A 24,141-nucleotide genomic window follows, 5' to 3' on the forward strand; every position below is an offset into this window, starting at 1 on the left:
CTCGTTCCGGGCCTGGGCTTTGGTCGTAGCTACGCGGGCATTTTCCCGCGCCTCCGTAACCCGGCAAACCGTGTCCTGAATGTATTCAGGAAGTGGTTTACGAGGTCCCTTCACCCCAGTACCCAATTGCACATCCACCGGAGGCACGTTTTCCCGACCATACATAAGGTAAAACGGCGAATACCCTGTAGCCGCATGAGGCGTCATCCTGTACGCCGAAAGCACTCCGGGGATGCGCAGATCCCAATCTGATTGCTGTTCACTCACAGTATGGCAAAGCATGGCAGACAATGTCCTGTTCAGCCGCTCGACCATACCATCCGTCTGCGGATGGTATGGGGATGTCCGTATTTTCTTAGTCCCAAGGCCCGCGCACACTTCCGCCAATAATTTAGAAGAGAAATTTCGGCCCTGGTCCGTGAGGAGTCTCTCAGGCGCCCCCTTATCCATAATGTACCCAAACAAAAAGGCGTCGGTGATGGCTGCGGCCGACTGATCGGGCAACGGCCAGGCCATCGGCCAACGGGAGAGATACTCAACCCCTACCAGCAAATATTTATTTCCCCTCGCCGATGGTGGGAAGGGTCCTAATATGTCCAGTGCCACCAATTCATTGACTCGAGACACCTGAATCGACTGGAGAGGCGGCACGTAAGGATGTTTAGGCGGCTTACGTCGGGCGCACTCAGGGCACGCGCGCACGTGCCCTACGACATCTGTCGCCATGCCGTGCCAAAAATAATGACGTTGCAACGTCAACAAAGTCTTCTGCACCCCTAAATGTAAGAGTGTCTCACAATGGAGAGTCCTAATCAACTCGAATCGCAAAGACGTCGGTACCACCACACGCCAGCTTTCCTGGACCCCTTCTCGCCACATAAGCAGACCATCTCGGAGAGCGGTTCGCGGCCCCACAGGCGAACTCGGACTCCCATTGTCCCTCGTAGACCGCTTCCGCATGGACAACAACGACTCATCCATCATCTGTTCCCGAATCCAGACAGACCGCGGCAGATTCAAAACCCCGTCAGTCGGTCCCGGTTCCATCGGAGTATCCGACTTCTCGACGGCCAACGTAAGCGGCTGAGGGGGGTTCAGAATCGGCGAACACCTATGCGTCCCCGACTCACATTTGCAAGGGGCTCGCCGCGGTAATCTGGAAAGTGCGTCAGCGTTCGCATGGCGCACCCCCTTCCGATGTTGAATTTGGAAGGAAAATTCCTGTAGCGTGTCCAACCAACGTGCCCACTGTCCGGATGGCTGGTCCATTTTAAGTGCATATTGCAAGGCCGCATGATCCGTTCGCACAACAAAGGAACGACCGTAAAGGTACGGTCGAAATTGCCGTAGGAAAAAAACAACCGCCAAAAGTTCTCTACGAGTGACACAGTAGCGAGTTTCCGCAGGAGACAAGACTCGGCTACCATACGCCACGACGCGCTCTACACCCCCTTTAGACTGTGATAACACCGCCCCAATACCTGTGTCACTCGCGTCCGTATCAAGAATGAATGGGCGATCAAAATCGGGATAATCCAATGTTGGGGCCGTTGCCAATAGATCACGCAGACTCCGAAAGGCCGCCTCTTCCGGCTGTCCCCAAACAAAGTTCCGTCCTTTACCCATAAGGAGATGCAAGGGCCTCGCAATCGTCGCAAACCCCGGCACAAATCTTCGATAATACGAGGCAAATCCCAAAAACCGCCGAACATCCCCCACGGTGGCCGGAGTCGGCCAATCCCGGACGCACGCCGTCTTTTCCGGATCCGTGGACACCCCCTCAGCACTCACAATGTGCCCCAGATAACGGACGGACCGTTGCAGTAGGTGGCATTTCTTTGGTTTAAATTTTAAATTCGCAGAGCGCATCCTCGTGAACACTGTCTCCAGCCGTGTTAAATGTTCCTCAAATGTGCGGCTGAAGACAATGATATCGTCCAAATATATAAGACACGTCTCCCACTGCAACCCCGTCAAAACGAGCTCCATCAATCTTTGAAATGTGGCAGGGGCCGCATTCAATCCCATCGGGAGGCAGTTAAATTGAAATAACCCCTGCGGCGTACGGAAACCGGTTTTCTCCCGTGAGGACTCGTCAAGGGGGAGCTGCCAAAATCCCGAAGAGAGGTCCAGTGTGGAAAAGAACTTAGCCCCCGACAATGCGTCAAGGGAGTCGTCCATACGCGGCAGGGGGTACGCATCTGCCACCGATATCTTATTCAATTTCCGGAAATCAACACAAAATCGCAAGTTGCCATCCTTTTTCTTAACCAAGACCACAGGAGCGCCCCATGGGCTGTTAGATGGCGATATGATGTCCGCAGCCAACATGCCTTCTACTGCCCCCCGAATGTGTTCTCGCTCCGCAGGACTCATCCGATGTGAATTTAATCGAATAGGGGCAGCGTCGCCCGTCTCAATGTGATGGGAAAGCAACGATGTGCGGCCCAGATCCAAATCATCGGAGCTGAACACATCCGAATATGTCAACAACAATTTACGCAGCGCATCACGTTGCTCCACGGACAGGGAAGAATTTTCGTCACATAAGTTAGCAATCCAACGATTATCCGAACCCCTCGGCTCGGAAACACCAGCGACCACTCCCCGGCTATGCGGACAATCGTGCGTCGCAAACGCCGTAGTGGCATGTGCCACAACCGTACCGGCCGGAACACGGATGTTTTCCACCCCCGCGTTAAGCACCTGTAAAAACGGTAATTGATCCGGCCGGACAATGGTCTGTGCCCCAACTAACGCCAATCCTGTTGTTATCGTGGCGGATGGCGACAACAAGACCCCTACTGCTCCCAGACGATTAGGCAGGGGTTTCCGATACCGCAAGGGTATAAGCATCTGTGAACCAGGTGGGATGTCCACAGATGCGACGGACAGCGCCTGCACCTGTACGGCCGAAGCAGGTCGCCCCCAGGGCGACGGCAGAAACGATATTTGACGGCCACCCGGCAATTCAATACAATTCTCATTGATTTTGATCAAAATGGGCATTCTAGCCAAAAAATCGGTGCCTAATAAGCAAGGAACCGCCAAAGATCTTGATATTAACACAACACCCGAAGCCGACACATCCCCAATAGATATCTTAGCATCCACCTGGCCCACGATACCCATACTACCCCCGTTCGCAGCGACGCACGACCCATAAACCGGGCGCACAGCCCCCGGCGGGATGCCCAACAGATGGAAAATGACATCCGATATAATAGTCGCAGACGCTCCAGAGTCGACCAAAATGCGCACGTCCACCCCTTGTATAGACCCCGGTACAGTGGACGAACCCGTAGCGGCCGCGACGACTCTCCGCGCCAATTTGCGCCACTGCGTCACCGAGCGACAAGGCCCCGTCGATGGCCTATCATGAATAACAACAATAGGGTCGCGCAACGAAGGTGATGGGTGAGGTGCAAAGCCTTGCCGGGCGTCTGGTGTGTGCCGACATGCCTGTTTCGGAGGGTCTTTGGGCGTCTTGTCCGGTACAGAAACCTCCTGCTGCGGCGGACCCGGGAAGCGGGCCCAGCAATCCTTGGCGTAATGGCCCCTACGGCCGCAGCGGAAGCAGTCGGCATCGTTGCGCCGAAGCGCAGGTCTTGCATCCCGGCGGCCCCGTTCCGATGGCGTAGCGCGCGGACCAGGGCCTCCGCGTCCCGACCATGGAGAGGAGGCGGCCGTCAGCTCCCGAGGACCCCGCTCATCCGGCACATAGACCGCCTTTGTGGGGTCCCACCCCATCGCGCCTCCTTCCTTGACGGGCCCACCCGTCCATGCCGCCACTTGCTTCCAGCGACGGAGATTAAACTGCGCATCCAGACACTTTGCTGCCGCTCGGGAAGTGAGCTTCTCATGCCCACACACAGGCATGGGGATCCCCAGATTCCGAGACAGCTCCAGCATTTTGCCTAATATGAGAGGCTCGAGCAGGTTCCTGTGGCGTCTCCGGATAAGCTGCCATGGCCAGCTCCAGCACCGCACCTCTGAACGCCACGGGCGATTCCTCGGGTGCTCGCTGTCGTTGAGCGAATCGCCGATGCGCATCGTCAGGTGACTCATAAGCGTCGGCCATTTCTTCAAAAACTCCGCATAAGGTCTTCTTTTTGTCGGCCGTTATGGAACGGAAAAATCGAACAGATTCATTGTCCAGTAGAGTCGGCAACACTTCCAAGGCCTCAGCATCGGTCCATCTTGCGGAACGTACCGCCGCCAAGAATCGGCAGGCGAAAGCGCTCCAATTGCCCCCGATGGAGAATTCCTTAACTGTGGTGAGGTGGCGACTCCGACTCCTCTTCACGTTCTCTTCAATTGTTGGTTGTTCTGGAGGCAAATTCAAAAAGGCGTCGGCCCGCGGCGTGTCCAAGATGGCGGTTTGGCGCCGCGGGACGCGCAAGATGGCGGCTTCTTGCCGCGTGGCTAATGGCGGCGGCAGGGCAGGCAACGTGGCGGCCCGTGGAGCACCTTCAGCTTCCTCCGTCGTCCTCGGCGTGACGAGTTGACATAGCTGCGCCAGGACGTCCTTGAGTGCCTCCAGTTGCACCGCCATCTGTTGCCATCTCTGATCAGCGTCCGATGATGTTGACGGAACCGCCATCGCGCCGACATCTTCCACACCCGTCCCCATGCTCGCTTCAGCAGAGCTCTCCTCCACCACCCCAGCAGGATCCATGGTCGGAGGGAATTCGTCGTCGTCGGACGATGAAGCTGATGCTGGCGGCTGAGTAATCTTCTTCCTCACTTGCTTCGACATGCCGTTTCACTTCTGGCACCAGTGTAATAAAAGACTTGACCACGATCTCTGGCTCAGTGTCCTTTATTTGGTCCGTACTGTATTACCCACACGGCTGTCTCCTCTTTGCTCAGTCCCCACAGTGCTGACTCCGATGTCTCTCTCTTCTCCACCAGCAGCCCCTCTGTTGGCCTCTGTCGCTCCTGTAGCCCCCACAGCAGCTCCGCTGCTGTTACTCACTCTCAGCCCCCCTTGCTGTAATCGCTGCTGCTCTTCTCCCTCTTGCTTACTCCGCAGCGCTGACAGCCTCGTGCTGTCTCTCTCTCTCTCTCTTCGTCGCTCCTGCGACTCTCTGCAGCCACACCGCTGCCTCCGACACACAGCCTTCCTGCTCCTGCGACTCTCTGCAGCCACACCGCTGCCTCTAACACACAGCCTTCCTGGCTGTACTCTCCGCAGCTTCTCACCACCCTTTAGCTCCCTGCTATTCTCCGGGGTTGGCTCCCGCTGGCCAACGGTGCCCCCTCCTCACGTTCGCCCGCGCGGCCCCACTCTTTTCCATTCACACCCCGACTGCCTTCTCCTTCCGGTTTACCCACTTAAGGACCCCAACCTTTTCACCCACGTCACCTGGCTCCGCCTCCCCGTGACGTCACATCCGGAAGGTCGCTTACGCCCGCATTACACTAGGATGAATAAATATTTTGATTTAAGGCTGTGGGCACTCTGGAAACAAATTTCCACATGTAAAACTCCAACCAGCTTAAGTACAATATTAAATGATCCTATTGTTTTGCACGGTTGTTGCACTTTACCCGTCTTTGTAATGTACCAACAATGGCCAATTTCTGCCCCGGTTGAAAACTTCTGGGGCCATTTTTCATGGCAGATTAAAGAGGCATAGGAATGCATTTGTCAGCTGAAATTGTTCAACTGCTCCATTGCACATGAAAAAGAATGACTGCCAGTTTGGACAAATTGGGAATGTTTAAAAAACATTTGCCTATATTAGGTACATCCCACTAGTCCTGCAACGTATGAATTGGAGACCACCTAACCGTTTCCATACTCGCCCTCATTAACTGGGCGGTGGTTACACAGTGCTCACAACACCAAGCAAAGACCCCACAAGACCAGAAAAGTAATGCACCAGAATTTTATTTTCATCGGTTAAGCAAAGCAACAGAAGATCAGAAACGCGTTTCCAATCACTTTGAAGGAGTCGTGCGACGCCTCTTCGAAACAAACATAGCCACCGTGGCACTTGCTGCGACAGCCATCACCAGCGCAGCCACTCCCAGACCAAGGACGGGAGCAGCACCTGTAGAACAATTGAGAGAAAGGGCTGGTGGGTAACCGCGGAGCCGTATAGCTAGGGTTTCCACATGCCGAAGGTTGTGAGAGCATTTGACCTATCCAAGTATTTGGTCAAGGTGTGCTGTTCAAATATGTCACTCACCAAGGTTTGCCATATAACATTGGTGGATGGGTTTAATTTGGCATGTCACACATTATATGTTATTAAAAACGATAACAAATATCATTAGGTCTGTTAAACAGTTTGCCATCTTAAAACATATTTTCATCGACGACCAAAGGACATTTAAGGAGGAGCATAGCAATACATCTTCGGCATACCTTTAGGGCATTGCTGTAATATCCGTGTTTTGTACCTTTTCAACTAGTTATTGGGGGAAGGGGGTTGTAGTTGGATGTCATAGGCCCTTTCATAAGGGAAGAAGATGGAGTTCGAAAAACAAATTGCTTCCTCCCCAAATTGCAGAAAGTTCCATATAGAGATCAAGTATTACAGACGGCCAATCCAAGGTCAACCTGAGAGCGTCATTGCCTCATGGAGGTCCTGGTTTAGCCTTAATTGAATCAGATGGTATGCAAACAGGTTTCACTCTTCCAGGCAATAAAACAGGTGTTAATATATTCATACCAAATTGATATCTTTTACAAGGAATCAAGTCTACATTAACGACACGTACTTTTGGTGAACATGCTCCTTTTATATAGGTATCGTCTTTGAAATGGATTGGTCTACACCAGAGAAAACCTTATTTATGGCCTAGTCCGAGACAAACCATTAAGCGCCAAAAAGGCAAACAGTACAAAGACAATCCATGTATCAGAGCATTTATATCCCTGGGCGAGCAGATACATCATGGGACCTTTTTGCCAGTATCGAAGTATGAGTAATAGCTTTTAACCCTGAGACTGGAAAAAATGTACCATGAAATAATCTGGCAGGATTACCTTTGGATGCAGATGTAGAAACCCGTGGCTGCTGCCGTTTTGCAGGGCTGCTTGGCTCAGCACCATCTGAGAAGGGCTTGGCAATCACGATGGGGCCCAGCATCACATTTTCCACCGCATACGACGGTCCTGAGTGAGAGTACCACATTTGCAATGTGGCGAATGCCCAGGCTTAAGCCCATACACACCTGATGACGATTCCTTGTGTTGCAATCGAAACGTCATGCGAATTAGTGTTATTTGTATTGTTTCCCTTCTACGCGACTTTACTTAAAGAACCATGAATATGAATCCCTGCAGGTCACAAAAGCTTAAAATCGAAATTATTTATATTTAGTTTACTTGGCACATTACAGTACTTATTTCAATCGTGATGCCTCCCACTTTTGATTGCCACCTAACACCATTATTTAGGAAAGGCTTACATAGTGAATGTCGCAGTTTGGCTTGGACACTTTCCAAGAACTTTACTCCCTTGATAGTCCAGGGTCTCCTGTATAAGACTAAATGTCCGATTACGACGGATGTACTCACCAGTCACTGCTGCCACATCCCTGCGCCTTCTTCCACTGGGGCACGTGGACTCGCAGCAGCTACACACCGAGTCGGAGCCATCAGCAGAGACCCACCTGCATTGCACAAACATATACGAAGGCGCGGCTCAGTTGATGCTCCTGAATTTAGCCACGAGTGAGATTTGAACTCTGGCTACCAGGCTCAGACGAATTACGGACATCATATGCAGGCTTCTACACTTGTTGCTAAACGCAAGACCAGTGCAGGAGGCTATGACCAATAACCACCTGAATACATCTAAACAAGAGCAGACCCGTGGAACTGCACAGGAAATGTCGTTATACCAGTTGCAGCGAGAAACCGAAGTCAGGTCTCGGGGGATCTTGGTCAAGCACACATGCATGCAAGGCAATGATTGAGCTATTGGATGGAAGACACTGAAAAACAAATTGCTGAGCAATACAAGAAAGCAGACCAACCTGTAAGCAGCCGAGGGGCTGTAGGTGCACGCTTTATTGACAGCCGTTGGAGATGTAGCAACATCTGCAACCTTCAGCTGGCAGAAGATGAAAACCTGGACCGAGAAGAGGAAGATGGGTTCTTACTCAACCACACTGCCTACCACCTGGCTAAAGATGGTTTCTGTCGAGGCCTGCATGACAGTAGATCACCTGATCGCCATTGTTGGTCAACGTCGTAAGGAAGCGGAAGGAATCTATGAAGAAGCGAAGGACGTTGTCACTTTGCCGGAGCAGGAAGCCAGAAGTAAGGTGAGCATCATACGAGACTTTGCCATCCACAAGACACCTGCACAGACACCGTAGACGTATGACACGTTGCTTTAAATAGGGCAGGCCAGCAGAAGTATAATACTGTACCGAGCCCACGTCTTAAGGGGTTCCTCCCACCCGCAAACCAAAGCAGTCACCAATAACGCACATTGACCACATCTCTCATCAGTAGTGTACCGACAGACACCACGTGATAAAAAGCATTAACTATACACATCAGAGCAAGATTCAGCGGCATTTCAATGTCAGGATGTTATATACTCAAGCAGTGGAATGCCACCTTCACAAGGAGCATACACATTCATCAGGTGGGATTAGGAGACGGAAATCTTACCCAGAGTTAGAAATTATTTGGTAGCTGAGGGGAGAGTTCCTGTCCGGAACAGGGGTTGCAAAACAGCTGACCACGAAGATCCGAAGTGGAACGTGGTTCAGTGTCTGCACGCTCGCCTCGACATGCAGAGTCTGGCCCAGCTGGTATACGGTGGAAGGTCGCGCCACACTCCAGTCGTCTTCATAAAAAAAGAAACCAATTAGACAACTTCAAAAAACACAATTGCCAAGGCCGAGTGCAGACTAAAAGCATAGCCAGGAAAGTGCTTGCTCACGCCACTGCTTGTGGAAGAATCCCAGATAAATCATGGGACCTCCTTTGCCAGTACCAAAATATGAGAATTGGTTTATCTTTTTTCTGGCAACAGGTGTTAAGATGTTTAAAAACACCAAACCGAAACCTTTTGCAAGGAATCTTGTGCATTAAGCACAATATTGGTGGTCGGAATGCAAAAAAAACCTCGAAAGCCGTCTGGTGTGGACCAGTTTCAAGGACAATGCATATATTATCAGAGTCTTTGTTTGCATTCTGACCTAGGATTGTGGTTAATGCAGACATGATTCCTTGTAAAAAAGGTTTCAGTTTGGTGTTTTAACATCTTAACACCTGTAGCCAAACAGGGGAAAACCTATTCTTTAGGGACCTCGGGCATATATATCTGGCCTATTTTTCAATACCAAGCAAACATATTGAAGGGTTTATAGCAGGGGCGGTTTCTTCATTTGGGCGATTGGGCGACGCACCAAAGTGTGAAAGGGACTTTTTCAATCACATTAACAATCTCATTCAACCACAGAGTTATGCTCGCAGTTACTGTGCCTCTGGATATAGTCCAATCAGTGTCATGTCACGTTCTGTGGAGTACCGCCTCTTTTTGGGCGATTTCACTCTGGCTGAGAATCGCCCAGTGTTCCCATAGACTTACATTCAAAGATGTGTTTTTTTCGAACAGCAGGCGCTGCAATGCATTCTCTATGGCTTCCGGGAGGGCTCGCACTAACGTCATCATACGCAAGCACGTTTCAGTCAATATTATTTGTCGCCACCTAGTGGAATCTTTAATTTACTGGTAAAAAACCCTTATCAAACTCCATTTGAGCTTGAATTTTGGTAAAATGTTAATTAACGTAATAACACACACACACAAATCATCGCTGTCGGACGGAAGCCTTGTATGTCCAAAACTGTTACTTTTCAGGAAACGAAAGAAACCTGTTTTTTCCCCAAAATAATTTCCAAGCTCTTTTAATGCTTTTCATTGGTTAAATATTTGTAAAACACATTGACATATGTAAAGGGTAATTTTTGAAAAAATATGGCGATATAAAATATGGATTCTGCCTGATACATTGTTGCTGTCGGGATGGAAACCTTGTATCTCCATATTTATATTATAATAAATAATTTATTTTATAACTAAATAAATGTATTTATTTTGTCAGGTCTGCGACACAATCTTGGTCCACACCAAAGAAAGGTTCTCCTTTACCGACCACCTTGTAAGTGCCACGCTGCTACAATGTTTCAACATCATGGTCATACATTCCCTGTGGAGGCTCTGAACATCACTGTCAGAGCATACCCTATGTTAAATAAGGCGAAGCTGAAGACTGAACTGTCTGTCATTTATGAGAATCCAGAATTCAAGGGCTGTTGTGGTGCACGAGCGCTATACCAGGTTTTGCTGAGGAACAACCTCCAGGATACTTTTTCAGAGACTGTTGTTCTGTTGAACATCCGCATTACCACTCCCATGACAACTGCTGAAGCTGAGAGGCGTTTCTCAACCTTAAAGAGAATCAAGACATTCCTGAGAAATGTAATGGGACAGGAACGTCTGAATGCACTGGCTATGCTTTCCATGGAGAGGGAACTAGTCAGGAACATGCCTGCTTTCAATGAGAGTGTAATTGATCACTTTGCTACTTTGAAAGAGAGAAGAGCAAAATTTCAGTATAAGTAAGCAGTGTATTAAGCGAGTAATGTGATCTAAGCAGTGTAATAATAGTGAGTATAGAAACAAACAAGGATATGTATTGTAAGAGTCACTATATTTTTCATTAATATTAAAGTAGTGAAGTTGCCTTTATATGCTTAAGCTGTTAATTTATCCATTGCATGGGTGGACCTTATCCTTTTCAATCATCCAAACATTTGCCCCCCCCCCCCTGAGAGATTTTGCAGGAGCCGCCACTGGTTTATAGTCTAAACTGCCATCCTGGTAGTAGCCATGTGCATAATAGGCAATCAACGTCCTCACACCACCACTGACCGGTCATGAGCCTCAGCGTGAAGCTCAGCTGCTGCTGCATAACCTTGGCGCTGCTGAATGGAATCCATGTGGGTTTGATGGCATTGCTGGACACGTTCCCCTTCCTGCAGTGAGGAGGAGATCAGGCACACATTCTCGACAAACGAGCAGAGGTGGGCGATGCTCAACAGCACTAATTGTGACCAGATTCTTATTGCAATGCTGTTAACATCATCTTACAAGGAGTAGACAAGCGAAGATATACGTAACCATATTTTCAGAGTATATTTTACATCGCAACGTGCAAGACTTATATCCGACGAGGACCAAATAAGAGACTTGGTGCAATGAATGCTATGCAATGGAGAATAATTAAGGACCCCGGGGTCCACAGTATGCAAGGCATGCACCACTTCAGGCGTGGACCCCCACGACAGACAGCACAGGGAGACCTTTCATCGGTGGATTAACTCGCTGTTATTTTGGCTTTATTGCAATTCAGGCCTCGCAAAGCTAAATCACACGAAACGGCACGTTATTTTTAAAGACAGTGGTAGAATTGCAAGCAGTTTAGCTGGACTTCAAAATTAAGAAAATGTCAACAAGAGACTGCTGGTGAACTCGCCTGGGATAGCGGCAAACGACCGGCACGGCGACGTAGTTTGTGCGGATAATGCCCGTGTTGGACGTGGGGCGGTAGTAGAGGTAGTTCTCGTAAGAAAGCAGCTCTGCACTCATCTAAGGAGAGGGGAAGACGTGGGTTTTTTTTTACCCATTGCAATACTAGTGGAAGTAAAAAAACATGCTCAAAAACCTTGGTGGAAGACCCAATGCAGCAGTTCCATGGTTTAAATAATTCACCTAGCGCATGTACACCATAAAAACCACACCCACACAAACCATGGCAGATGCAGATTCCCAATCTATTATGTAAGAATAAAAACGCTCCAATGCACGACTGGTCATCCAGAACAAACCTTAGCATAATAATGCAATAACCGATCTACAAATACCAAGGGGACTTCAAAGTGATACACCCCACTGTTAATGAAGAAGTTTGGCTCGACTAGAATGCTGAATTTTAGTTCTGCATCTAAACTCGGTGAAAAAAGAAAGCAGTTGGATTGCGCAGATTATGTTACAGCAGCATTAGTAGCCAGTTACCTGGAGGCTGCTGCCACAGCTTTCTAGTGCGTAGAGGAACGTCACCGTCCCAGCAAGGGCGTCGCTCCCAGTGACGGGGCAGGCTGGCACTCCCAGGGACAGGTCACTCGCCTGGGCCAGGTGACCCGTGCCGAACAGGTCCCTGCTCACGGTCAGCGTGAGCGTCGCCTCGTCACACACCACACTCACCGTGGTGGCCACTGCAACTGGCGGTTCCGCACGGGACGAGACGCGAGAGTTACCCAAAGTGACACAGGTGGTCAGTGAAGCCATGCAAAGTCTGAGGCGCGAGTCACAATCATGCACTCGGAGCTACTAATACTAGGGTTCGAATTCCCCAGTAGCACCTCAATAAATTTATACACGCGTTACGACAGGTTAAGAATGAGTTTTGGCAATCCACTACTGGATCAAGTCTCGCACATTGCGGTCGTCAGTTTGACCATACAGATCAGAACGGGCCGATTTAGGGCAAAGCCCAGGTCTACACACTTGTCGCCGATGTTAACATTACCGGGACGCAAATTAGTGTTCAGGTATATAGAACAGTGAATTAACCACCACGCCACACTATCAAACCCATGGTCAGTGCGGGTATATTATGGCGTTCACATCAGTCAACACGGTAGTTGCATTGAACAACAAAACTACAAGCTCATAAAGGCATCTTTCGACCAAACTGCACTCACCAGAGGCAAGACATAACAACCCCAAGACCGCAAACAAAGCCCTCGTGGTCTCCATCGCAAGGACAACAAAAACCGAGACTTAGCACGGCACCAGCAGAACCAACGCAGCTACTGTCCCGACTCGAGGCTTTTATCTGCGCCCGGCCTCATTCAGTTTCAGTAATGAGCCAATTAAATCCTCCTGCGTACGTGCCGCGTGATTGCGGTGCTGCTCCAATCCATGCACGTATGCCGAGATCAAGCAAACTCTACTGATGAGACAATCAGTGAGTGGATCTGCTCTGATACAATCTCGCTGATGAGACAATGCGTGGGTGGATCTGATCCAATCTGGATCGGGATCGCTGAGGGCTCTCCATATAAAAGGGGGCCGTGGCCTAAAGGAGGCGACGCAGCCGATTTGTTTTACGATGGCGACCATGCGAGTTCTTCTACTGCTCCTGACCAGGTGAGGAGGTGGAGGAGCGTGCTGAGTGGTTTTCAGGGATGTTACTCAACATCTCTGGATAATGAAGTCATTTGTACGTTTGTAAGAGCGAGCGTATCCATATCGCTCTGGGTAACTGAACTGCATGGAGAAATGCATTGAGATAAAAATGTGGAAGTGCGGTCCTGAAATGTCTCGCTTACACCATTTGTGGGTGGTAAGGGTTCCAAAGGTGGCATTGCGTGGCGCTGTTCACACGAACTCCATCGTGCACCGTGCTGGCCTTGAATAGGTGCTCCCTAAAATCGCTACTGGCCACTTAATATTATTTTATTTTTGGGGGGCGGGGGGGCGCGGCGGGTGTGTTTGCCTCTCCTCTTTCCCTGCGTCCTCTGGTCTTGGCGATCACGTGTCTCGTGCTCCCAACAGCTTCCTCTGCCTGTGCTCCGTCCTCGCGAGGCTTCGCCAGTCGCTGGGACCGCGGACGCTGGGGGAGCCGAGTGGTAGGGGGCGCTACTGCCGCCACAAAACCACATCGCGCATTCGCTCAATACCACCTCGTGTGTACAGACACCGCCGTGCGCAAGACTAGAAGGGCGGCGTCTCTCGGTGAACTGGAAAACCGTTACCGGCGACATGAGTTGCCCACAAGAGCGCTGCCTGGACGAAGTGGGGGTGCCTGTATTGTGCGCTGCAGCAGTCACGTGACGCGACATGATCGCTGCTGGGTACGGGGCCGGCATGGGGATAATTAATAATCCTCCAGCGCATGGAAAAGGGGGCGTTCAGGGAGGGACATTAACTCCCTTGCACGTTTCTTTTTACAATAACCCTTTCGAAAAATACGGCTTTTGACTGATTGGTACGGCTCTTGAAACTGTACTTAAAATAGTGAGTTGTACAACTTGGACAGCACATGACTATACGTAACAGTCACGTGGCAAAATCATCATGGCCTTGTTCCTTTCCATTGTAGTAACAACGAACTGTACACTCGCGTTGATAATTTGCATTTATCAGGCTCTACCTTGGCAACTTTCCACTACAATTTCAAGAGTCTACTGCAGGGGTCTACAACCAAAATATCAAGAGCCATGTTTCAACCTGTGGCTTCGAAGCTGCAGGTTGACGATCCCTGGTATGAGGTTCATACTGTCGAGTCGTGCACGTGCCTTTTTTAATTTGCGCCAAATTAGAACACTGCAACACCTTACAGACTTGTGTGCACAGAAAAGGTAAGTGACTGATGTGCGCCCACCCAGCAACCGGCACGGGCTGTGTTTTTAATTGCTCCCTAAGGTGTAGTTGATGTTGACGTCTCAACTTCTGAACTGCCTCCCCCAGGTCTACTGAAGCAATGCCTGTCCTCCACTCTGGGTTTCTCTGTGGGATGGCGCAGCTCCTCTGACAGTGATTACCGTGTCTTTGTACGGAGTGAGTCCACGAGCTTTCACTTCAATCGTGATGACATAATTAACCATATTGATCCATTGCATGATTGAATATATCAAGCTTCTCAAGGATCCTAGCAACTTGATTCAGGGCTGAGATTCTCTGGCCACTTGTTTTGGTCCCAACTGCTTCGTTTTCGATGCGTTCTGACCTCTGCAGTTTTTCCTATTCGGTGTCGCTTTTTAGGTTTTTTTGGTTCACTCTCCATTGTGAAATGTAATTATTATGAACGATGGGAAATTTAAGAATCTTTGGTTCAAAGCATGATATTGTATTGGGTTCATTTCAACTAGTCTAATACAGCAGACGACAATCAACCCTTATTTTTCCATAGGATAAATGCGTGGTGTTTTTGACAATTCGTTTTTTACCCTTTTATCTGGCAACAAAACTGACACTTTTTTTTTACAAGGAGTTATGTTTGCATTGACCATTTAACCTGCAGTCGGAATGCAAACAAAAACATAACTCTGATAATGTATGCACTGTCCTTGAAATTGATTGGTCCACACCCGAGACGGCTTTCCTTAGACCCAATTATCATATTTTGCTACTGGCAAACAAGGTTCCAATGGTACATGTGTTTACTAAACAGTTGAATACCTTATCAATGCCTACGCAATAGGCCCTTCCTTTCATTGGAACATTTCATGCAAGGTGGTACCTTCTGTTATAAACTGAACCTGGTGACGCCTGTCAGACTCTGGTTCTCTACTTGCAACGTACGTAATTTCCCAGCGGAAGTCCTCCGTTGTCGACTTGGGCGCTCTTGTCGCTAAATCTGACACGCAGGTCGTTGTGCATGTTTGGGAGTACCGTAACTCCAGCAGTGTATTGAGTATCCTGTGTCCTGGAGACGTTCCTGGTACTGTGGAGACTTCCTATTCGCGTTGACGCTGACACCATACTTTGTTGTTCTCTTGCAGTCACGCTACCCACATGAATTTGTGGTGCGCAATCCAGATGCATATTTTTCTAACTTTGTTCTTTGTCTCCAGCGGTGCGGAATGAGGCCGTGGATGTGGAGTCTGTGCAGGAGGAGTGCGGCTTCTCCATCGCGAGGGACGGTGCTGCGCTCCACTTCACTGCTGCTGGTGATGCCTGCCACGTGCGCGTGGAGGTGAACACGAGGAGACCGTTGACTTGCGTCGATCCTAGTACCCGCTGGGACTGCTGTGGCAGTAGCGAAATTGATGTTTTGCATTCCATAACCAATCGACCATCACGTGCCACCGATGTTGTCTGGCCAGAATCGAATTGAATTTTGTCTACTCTGGTATTTTCCCCTCCACGTTTGCTTGGCTTGTACATTTATTTTTTAAAGTCTCTTCCAATATTTTTTTTTTAGCTCATGCCGTCCAACCTGGAATTAGTTTTTATTGCTTTTTTCTATTTATTCCTACAAAATGTAATTGTTTCGATCATCCCTCGCTGGTATCGACTTTGTTTCTAGTTTATACAGCAGCTCTCTCGACTGGTATCCCTGTACAATCGATGCAGTGCTCATTCCTTATGTCTTGTTATCAAGATCTTGCCATCCTTGTTTTTTTTAATCAGTTTACCTTTTGTTTGCGCTTTGCATTTGTGCTCTTGTTCACTCTATGCCATGTTGCTACATTACTCTTCCAGCCATTCCTAAGTATCCTTTCTTGCCCATGTCCTTGCCTCGCCTTGCATTGCTTGTTTCTTTATTCTCAGTCTCCTCAGTCTTATCTCTAGCATAATCGTTCTTCCTGTGCTTGACGGTAAAGGATTTCCCATCTAGACGTGCATGTCACCCAAGTGGTCACCTTAATAGAGGCAATGTGTGAACAGTTAACTGTTTCCATCACACAAAAACACTGCAAAACAAGCGTTCAGTTAATGTATTTCACGCCTGCCAATGGATGCAGCTTTCGCAGTACTATTCAATGCAAAGATGGAAATCGGAGCAGTTTGCTTGGTTTAGAATAAGCAGCACTATGTATTGCTGCAGAGTCTCTATCCAAGCTGGCTTGTAAGGCACTAACGTAGATGTAAGAAAAATATTGCACATGTATTATCTACAACAAGAAAATTTAACTTTTGGCAGACCTAACCAACATACGAGCTTTGTGCCAGAAAGACTGCACTACTTGAGGTTACTTGCACAAGACATGAAAGTGGAAACCAATAATAAATGTGTAGTTGAGACAATGGACTATCTGCCCAGGGATCGTGATGCCCGTGTAAAGGGTGATAATTTGTGAGTACGGTTGTTTTGTGGGAAGAGTAATGGAAGTTTTGTGGCAAGGTCAATATGGAAAATGTATTACACGTAGAACGCAGCATCCATTTGTACAATAACAAGGGTTAACCTGGGAAAGTGATTTCGGACAAAGGAATGCAACCCCCACGTGCGGGGTCTGCCTGTCATAATTTGGGTGGCAGGTGGTGGCGTGTTTCCTATTGACAGTTTTACTTGTCATTAACCTGACCTCACCCAAACCTTTAGAATGCACGAAACCTGATTGTATTTGAGCCTTCCTGGAGCACTGTCCCCCGAGTCCGATTTTAAGGGCTGCTGATTTCACCAGGACGGCAGGAGGAAGATCCAGGTGGAGCTGCAGGAGATGCAACAGGGGCTGAATGGGCTCGTCTGGGCTTTCACCATCGACTGCCCTGAGAACCTTAGATCTGCGAGGGCTGGAGGTTAGTGCCATTGACTTGACTGCTAATCGGACCCACAGACTGCACTACCTCTGACTTGGTGCTCTAGAATGGGTCTGCTGGGTCAACGGCTGCCTTTTTGTATCGACCCAGATCATCTCTCCTGGTGCTTTTGCATTTCATGCAAATGCGTTTCATGCCCTTGGCTTTTACTGGACAAACTTGCAGCTTGACTCCTTTTCCGATGCACTTCCCCCCCCCCCCCCCCCCCCCCCCCCCCCCCCCCCCCCCCCCCCCCCCCCCCAATGGCTGATTGCAATAATTGCACCATTATAAACGCGTTTTCCTAATGCACTGCTGGTTGGTGCGGCCCTGGGTCTTGAGGGTTAATTTGACCATGCTTTACAACGCCGCTCCTTGTTGGCAAAGGTTGAGTAGCACTGACCTGCAATGCAACAAATTGTGCTGCACTGCCATAGCCTTTTACAGCCAGTGAGCACTGTTTGCCCATCTTTGCTTGTACACTCAACCCTGCTCCGCTTCTGAGATTGGGTGTTGCCCGGGTGATTTTGTCATGTGCCAAGCAACATTCATTCACATACTTGACACGTGGCTCAAACGATGACTTGTATTTAAGTACGTGTCGTTTTGTACGATGACCTGTTGTGCTCCTGTTTTTTAGAGATCGCCACGTGCTCTGGTCAGAGCAGGAACTTCCCATGCAACTCTGTACAGAGTGTCCCGAGCGCGGACGTCTGTGCACAGGGTGGCTGCTGCTTCGACCCCACTCAACGCCGCTGCTTCTACAGTGAAGCTGGTACGTAGCTGACTCAAAACAGAGATTCCATAATTTACTACCTAAACTAGGCTCTTACTGCGAGGTTCAATGTTTGCACAGCAGCATCCTGCTGTGCTGGTTCTCTGAACTTGTTGCATCACCACGGGCTACATAGGGCATCTTTCGTGATTCACCGAACTCTCCATTACCCTCCCACCATGCTCCACCCAGTGTGCACCACAGATGGGCGCTTTGTGGTGCCTGTGTCTCGGAACCTAACGTCTCCACCGCTGGACCTGAGCACCGTGCATCTGACTGGCAGTAGCAGTGCGCAGTGCAGCCCCGTGCTGGTGTCTGCAGACCTTGCAGTCTTTGACATACCCATGGCAGCGTGTGGTGCCACTGTACAGGTAATGGGCTCCTGGACTCTGCTTTGCCCTGCCGCCATCCTGATGGTTGTTGTTTGGCCTTGTTGAAGTGCTACATCGGACCCTTCACGATGTACAACTACCCGAGTACAATCATGCACGAGTTGATAAAGAACAGCGTGGTCACTGATTGCGTGTCAAAGCAGAATTTAGGAGGATCCTAATATCTAATTTTGAGCAATTTGGACTCTTTGACAGTACCAGTTATCAGTCTTCTGCTTGATCACTCAATGGAAGTATCGTTGTGTAAACTACTTTTTGTTGTGACCAGTGGAGTGGACAGGAGCTCGTGTACGAGTTAATGTTGGTCTCCGAGCGAGAGCTCTGCGTCGATGGAAACGTCGCCATCACCAAGTCGTCCACGTACAAGTAAGCACTGCCACCAACCCTCTGCACGTGCTGTGCTCATGAGGGTCAAGCACGAGATTGCAGAAGAGACCCACCCCAATCGATGGCCACTGTCACTGAAACATGAACTATTTGCAGCATTTCCCTGCAGAACCATGACCAATCTGCTTCCATATTCAACGATTTAATTTTCAAATTGGGACATTCAACGCACAAGGGCAACTTCTTTGTCACAGGATCTTTTTAACATCGCCTGAAGTAGGAGGAATATGGTTTATGGCTAATGTAAACACGGTATTAACCAAAGTTGTCCCTTGACCTGGTACGACTGCAAAGCACCCTGTCTGCTGTGTGTGGCTCCTGCAATCTCTTGCTGCCATGAGGGCGTTGTGCATGACCTTTTAATGGGTGGTGTTTGTTTACCAGGATGGTTCTTCAATGCCGCTTCCTTGGAAGTGGAGACCTGCAGCTTGGAGTGCAGGTGAGCACTCTCCCACCGCCACCTCCAGCCACAGCCACTGGGCCCCTCTCCCTGCTGCTCCAGGTCTTCACTGGTGAGTACTGCCCTCCCACACCCTGTGCAGCTGAGCGGACAAATGGCACTTCAAGGGAACACGGGTTGTGATGTTGCTCTGCCCAGGGAAGGCTTGAGTCGGTATTCTCCGTATTAGCTCTGCCTCGAAGCCAGCTGTAAGTCGTGCTTATTTTATCCTTTGCGGAGCTAGCAGCTCGGCCCTGGTTTAATTTCGCCTGATGCAGGCTGCATGCGCTTTTTGAATGCATCTGCAACATTAATCGGCATGGCTGCTGGACTTGAACTGCAAACGGATGACGTGCTAGGCTGTGCTACCAGTATTGTAAACCTGCCAACTGTTCATAATTAGCCATAAGGGAACTAGATCGACGTGTAACTTCAAATGTTAATTTCTGCTGAGGTTTTGATCTAGCAGCTATTCGCTTAAAACCATGTTGGTGTGGGCCGACATTGAACAGGATGACTGGCCCCTATCAATCAAAACGGTATCCTTGACGGCATTGTTTACAGGGCAATTTGACTGGCTTTCTTAGCCTCATTTGTCAGGTCACAATTGCTTGAACGAATTGTCAATAGCTTCATTGGTTACCAATTGGCTAAAAATAGGACTAGAACTTGGCCAACTGTTAGCACCCAATTCCCATCCCTCCGTGTGAAAACGTGCCCCTTACAACATCTACAGACATTTAGAGGTGCCGTTGTATAACACCGTATGTAGGTGAGGGTCACAGCATTTTATTCTGAAAATACAAATGAAATATAAACCACGGTTTATGCCAGGAATATGTTGAGATGTTCACTAGTTCAATTCAAAAGTAATGCGCACGTTTTGGGGTATTTGTGCTTTGCCTTATCCAATGTGCTCTAAACATGTCCTTTACACCACTAATCCACATTCCTTGTGAACCATGTCTGCACACTGCCAGACAACTCCTACACCACGCCGTACCAGCCCTGGCAGTACCCGCTGGTGACGCTTCTGGGAACGCCGCTCTACGTGCAGGTGTCACTGCTGCACCGCTCTGACCCCACGCTGGTGCTCTTCCTGAAGGACTGCTGGGCCACGCCCACGGCAGATGCCACCGACCCCACGCAGTGGAAGCTTGTGGTGGATGGGTGAGGCTGGGTGGGGTAGTGCTTTCTCACTGCCACAGCAGGGCCTGCAGAGGCAACCTGGTTTGAGGCATTGGTTGTCTCTTTTTCTTCTCCCACGTAAGCAGAGTTGTGCTAATTACGTCCCCATGCAATGACAACGGTTCGTGGAATGGTGACTATCAAGTACTGGCGTCTAAGCAAGATTGCAGTGCCATCCCCAAATGTCGATAGCCACCGCTCCTTGGGTTGTTCTGGATGTTAACACAGCCACCCTCTGCCTCCCAGAGCTGGTGGTTTGTACAAGGCCCGACTACATGCAATGATGGTTGCATTGCACGGATGCACTGCATATTGGCATTTGGGCTGCCTTGCTAGTCGTGAGCATGTCTTGACTAAAGCTGACCTTCATCCTTGCGTGCAGATTTTAATAAAGATGCGTGCCTTCAATCTGCTTTGAATTGAGGGTAAAACGGCACATTTTCCTGTGCAGCTGCCCCGTGCAGTCTCCTTGTTGCAGTGTGTTCTTCCCTGGTGTTGCTGACCTGCCACTGCCTTCTCACTACAAGCGTCTGGCACTCCAGGCCTTCGCCTTCATGAACTCTGACCGCAGCACCACCCGTGACCTCGTGAGTGCCCGATTCTTTCCATCCATTAAAAACCAGGTCACCATGGAGGGATGACGTTTACGGTGTACAACTGGGGAGGGCAAAAGGACTACCTAAAAACATGGGGAAACTTTACTTACCGGAGCGATGCATTCTGTCTGCCACAGGTTTACCTGCACTGCTCTATCGTGGTGTGCGACAGCTCCAGCCCCAACTTCCTCACCGAGTGCAATCGGCGTTGTGGACAGACCAGGCGCTACCGTGAGCACCACCGCGACCTATTGAATATCTTGTGCTTGTTTACCCAGAAAAGCCTCGCAGAGGACGAAGGGGCTTTAATGTTGCTATGTTATCGTTTATATTTAGAGTGCATTTGCTGTAACCTTTGCAGACTGGTTTGACAACCCGTGGCATGCCATAATTACCTACTCGTTTGATTTACTGGGGAACTTGACCTGCAGCATATTATGTCCTTTCGTATGGGCCAGTGGTCATCGACCGATTTCTGTTGTTCCAGAGCGCAACGCCATCTCTGACGCTTCCAGCGTGGTAGGAAAGCACGTGGTGTCGCTGCAGGGCCCCGTGCTCTTTGAAGAAGCGCCTGTTAACGACGCTGCTCTGCTGTGGCTGGAGGCTCCCTCCTCATCGTGGGCCTCGGCTGGGACTCTGTCCTTTCTCCTCGTCATTGCCACAGCCGTCATTGCTCTCCTGTCTGCTGCCATTGCCGTCAGGAGGCGCAGGAGCCGGGCTGTGGCGCTTGACGGGAGTGGCTATTGATGACTACTTGTGATTGCTGGCACTTGCATGTCTTGCTGACCATTGTCAAAAATAAAATTCTGAAATCCGCTACTGCTGTTTTGACCTTTTTACGAGGATTGTGTACTATGTAGGAAGTATTAGTGCTGCATTTGGCCACGTTTCCTCCCCAAGGCAAGTCCCTCGATAGCAGCAACGTGTACCAAGGTTTAGGCCATTGGCTTCAAACAAGAGCACCTTGCCATGCTTAAAGAATCTGAATCCAGGTTACTTAAATTTATGACCTAATGAATCCTTTTTCCCCAAACACGCAAATGTGGACATTATGTTCGAGAGACCTTTTTCCGTCGCACTAACAAACTGTTTCAAAGGAACATCAAGAATGTGTGGGGCAAGGGGGGAAAAACGGAATGCTGCCAACTTTAACTAGCTTTAAGTAAAGGTTGGGTTGTAGCATTACAAAGCGTCTGTCTACATTGCCGAAAGTGCTCTTCTCCTGGAAAAGACAACCACAACGCTAATGGAGGCTTGACTAGACATTCTTTGTGCTCTTCAGATCCCTGGGTTTTGAAGCAGTGACGCATCTGTCTATCTGCATTGGGGTGAATGCTGGATAAACTCTGCCTCCACTCGGTTACTCCAACGTATAATTTCTTGGGTTTGACCACCACACACGCTGATAGCCCCGGAGTCTCCTGTCTACAACTACCTGAACTCTGGGACCTGTGTTAAACCATCTGCCTGGAAAACTCGGCTGTTAGGAAGACATTTCGATTTAAAGCTTTCGTGACTGCAGGGATTCATCTTTTTGGTTCTTTCGGTAAAGTCACGTAGAAGGGAAGTAATAAAATAATAAAAATAAAACATAATAAAATTAAATAATTCTCACGACGTTTTGGCTACAACGCAAGCAGCCGTCTTCAGGTGAAGAATGAGACACTGCCAAGCTAGGAGCTTATATATAAGCCGAGTTGGAGGTGGAAGAAGAAGAGAGCCTTAACAAAAGAATGTGCATGTCAAGAGGAATTTAGCATATTCATGGGAAATGCGTAGGAGGTGGGCGGGGGGGGGGTTTCAAAGTCCTATTATGCCCATGCATTATGCAGGATCAGCTGCACCAAAGGGAGGGGGGTAGCATTAACAAAGGGAGGGCATGTTAATAGTATGTAGCAGCAATGAAACATGTGAATGGGAAAACGGCTGCAGGCGATCCGCAGCGGAGCAAATAATGCATTCCCTGTGGAGAACACAAGATACACAGTTAATGCAAGTGAGTGGACTGCGGTCTGAAAGTCACCATAAACGTGAACAACAATCGGTTAAGATCCGAAGTGGTTTATTACGTCCTTCCAATGATTGCTGAGCCAGAATCCATCTTCTCGGTTGAAATTGTCTCTGTTTGTATATGTGGATCGCCTCATGAACGAATCTCTCATGGTAGCCAGATGGCTTGCAGAGAACCTCTGTCTTGGAGAAGTCAATGTCATGTGAACCTACTGAATTGTAACAGTGATCTGCCACGGCTGAGGTGTTTGTCCTACCGTGTTTCAGGTCAGCTTTGTGTTCACGGATGCGGTCCGAGACATGTCGTTTGGTTTCTCCAATGTAACTGCTACCACAGAGGCAACTTAGTTTGTAGACGCCAGGGTACTGTATGTCTGGAACCACGTCTTTTACAGACGGAACCAGATCACGGATTTTATGTGCTGTGTTGAATCGTACCTGAATCTTGTGTTTAATCAGGATTTTGGAGATCTTTTTGTGACCCCAGCAATGTAGGGTAAGGTGGTGGTTTTGAAAGGCTCCTCAGCAGGATCCTTCTTGACGGTTGGAGTGATGGCCTTGCGGATAGTGTAGTCGGAGTAACCATTAGCCTTAAGAGCTGGGCGTACGTGTTTGAGTTCACTGGCAATGTGTTCCTGGTCGGAGATGCATTGGGCTCTATGGTATAGAGTCTTGATGAGGGAGTTCTTCTGGGATGGATGGTGGTGGGAATCCGGTTTTAGGTAGGCATCCGTATGGGTGGCTTTCCTGTAGACAGAATGGCTCATTGAACCATCAGGTCTCCTTTTAATTAGGACATCCAAAAAGGGTAGCTTGCCATCTTTTTCGACTTCCATGGTGAATCTGATGGCTGGGTGTATGGAATTGATGTGGTCGAGAAATTGGTCTAGAGCAGGCCGGCCATGTGGCCAGATGACAAAAGTGTCATCTACGTACCTCTTCCATAAGGTCGGGTGTAGAGTGGCAGTCTGGATGGCGTCAATCTCAAATTTCTCCATGAAAATTGGCTACAACCGGAGATAGGGGGGAGCCCATTGGGGTGCCCTCAGTTTGCTTGTAG

The 24,141-nt window shown here is 49.1% G+C and overlaps 2 protein-coding genes across 2 annotated transcripts; one reads left to right on the top strand and one right to left on the bottom strand.

Moving 5' to 3' along the window:
• Nucleotides 1-5,946: 5,946 nt before the first annotated feature.
• LOC144953186 (zona pellucida sperm-binding protein 3-like) lies at nt 5,947-12,823 on the bottom strand. The gene is made up of 10 exons (XM_078883743.1): nt 12,746-12,823; nt 12,057-12,262; nt 11,514-11,630; nt 10,914-11,013; nt 8,642-8,819; nt 8,188-8,323; nt 7,996-8,090; nt 7,535-7,629; nt 7,001-7,129; nt 5,947-6,059 (listed from the first exon to the last, which is right to left on the bottom strand). The coding sequence occupies exons 1-10, from the start codon at nt 12,798-12,800 to the stop codon at nt 5,947-5,949; spliced, it is 1,224 nt and encodes a 407-aa protein (XP_078739869.1). The 5' UTR covers nt 12,801-12,823.
• A 332-nt stretch (nt 12,824-13,155) lies between these two features.
• LOC144953189 (zona pellucida sperm-binding protein 4-like) lies at nt 13,156-21,874 on the top strand. Its single transcript, XM_078883748.1, has 13 exons — nt 13,156-13,193; nt 13,602-13,675; nt 14,517-14,606; nt 15,623-15,744; nt 17,180-17,294; nt 17,935-18,069; nt 18,262-18,440; nt 18,730-18,827; nt 19,233-19,360; nt 20,268-20,457; nt 20,927-21,062; nt 21,209-21,302; nt 21,559-21,874. The coding sequence occupies exons 1-13, from the start codon at nt 13,156-13,158 to the stop codon at nt 21,816-21,818; spliced, it is 1,659 nt and encodes a 552-aa protein (XP_078739874.1). The 3' UTR covers nt 21,819-21,874.
• Nucleotides 21,875-24,141: the final 2,267 nt, after the last annotated feature.

Source organism: Lampetra fluviatilis, chromosome 72, assembly GCF_964198595.1.
Source record: "Lampetra fluviatilis chromosome 72, kcLamFluv1.1, whole genome shotgun sequence".
NCBI lineage: Eukaryota > Metazoa > Chordata > Hyperoartia > Petromyzontiformes > Petromyzontidae > Lampetra > Lampetra fluviatilis.

Bases quoted from the DNA above. Each gene is read 5' to 3' on its own strand.
- LOC144953186 (XM_078883743.1), bottom strand. From the start codon at position 12,800: ATGGAGACCACGAGGGCTTTGTTTGCGGTCTTGGGGTTGTTATGTCTT. The intron at 12,263-12,745 runs GTGAGTGCAGTT...CGGAACCGCCAG, and splicing joins GTTGTTATGTCTTGCCTCTG to TTGCAGTGGCCACCACGGTG. The intron at 7,630-7,995 runs GTTGGTCTGCTT...TGTGCAATGCAG, and splicing joins AGCCCCTCGGCTGCTTACAG to GTGGGTCTCTGCTGATGGCT.
- LOC144953189 (XM_078883748.1), top strand. From the start codon at position 13,156: ATGGCGACCATGCGAGTTCTTCTACTGCTCCTGACCAG. The intron at 15,745-17,179 runs GTGAACACGAGG...TGATTTCACCAG, and splicing joins CCTGCCACGTGCGCGTGGAG to GACGGCAGGAGGAAGATCCA. The intron at 21,063-21,208 runs GTGAGTGCCCGA...TGTCTGCCACAG, and splicing joins GCAGCACCACCCGTGACCTC to GTTTACCTGCACTGCTCTAT.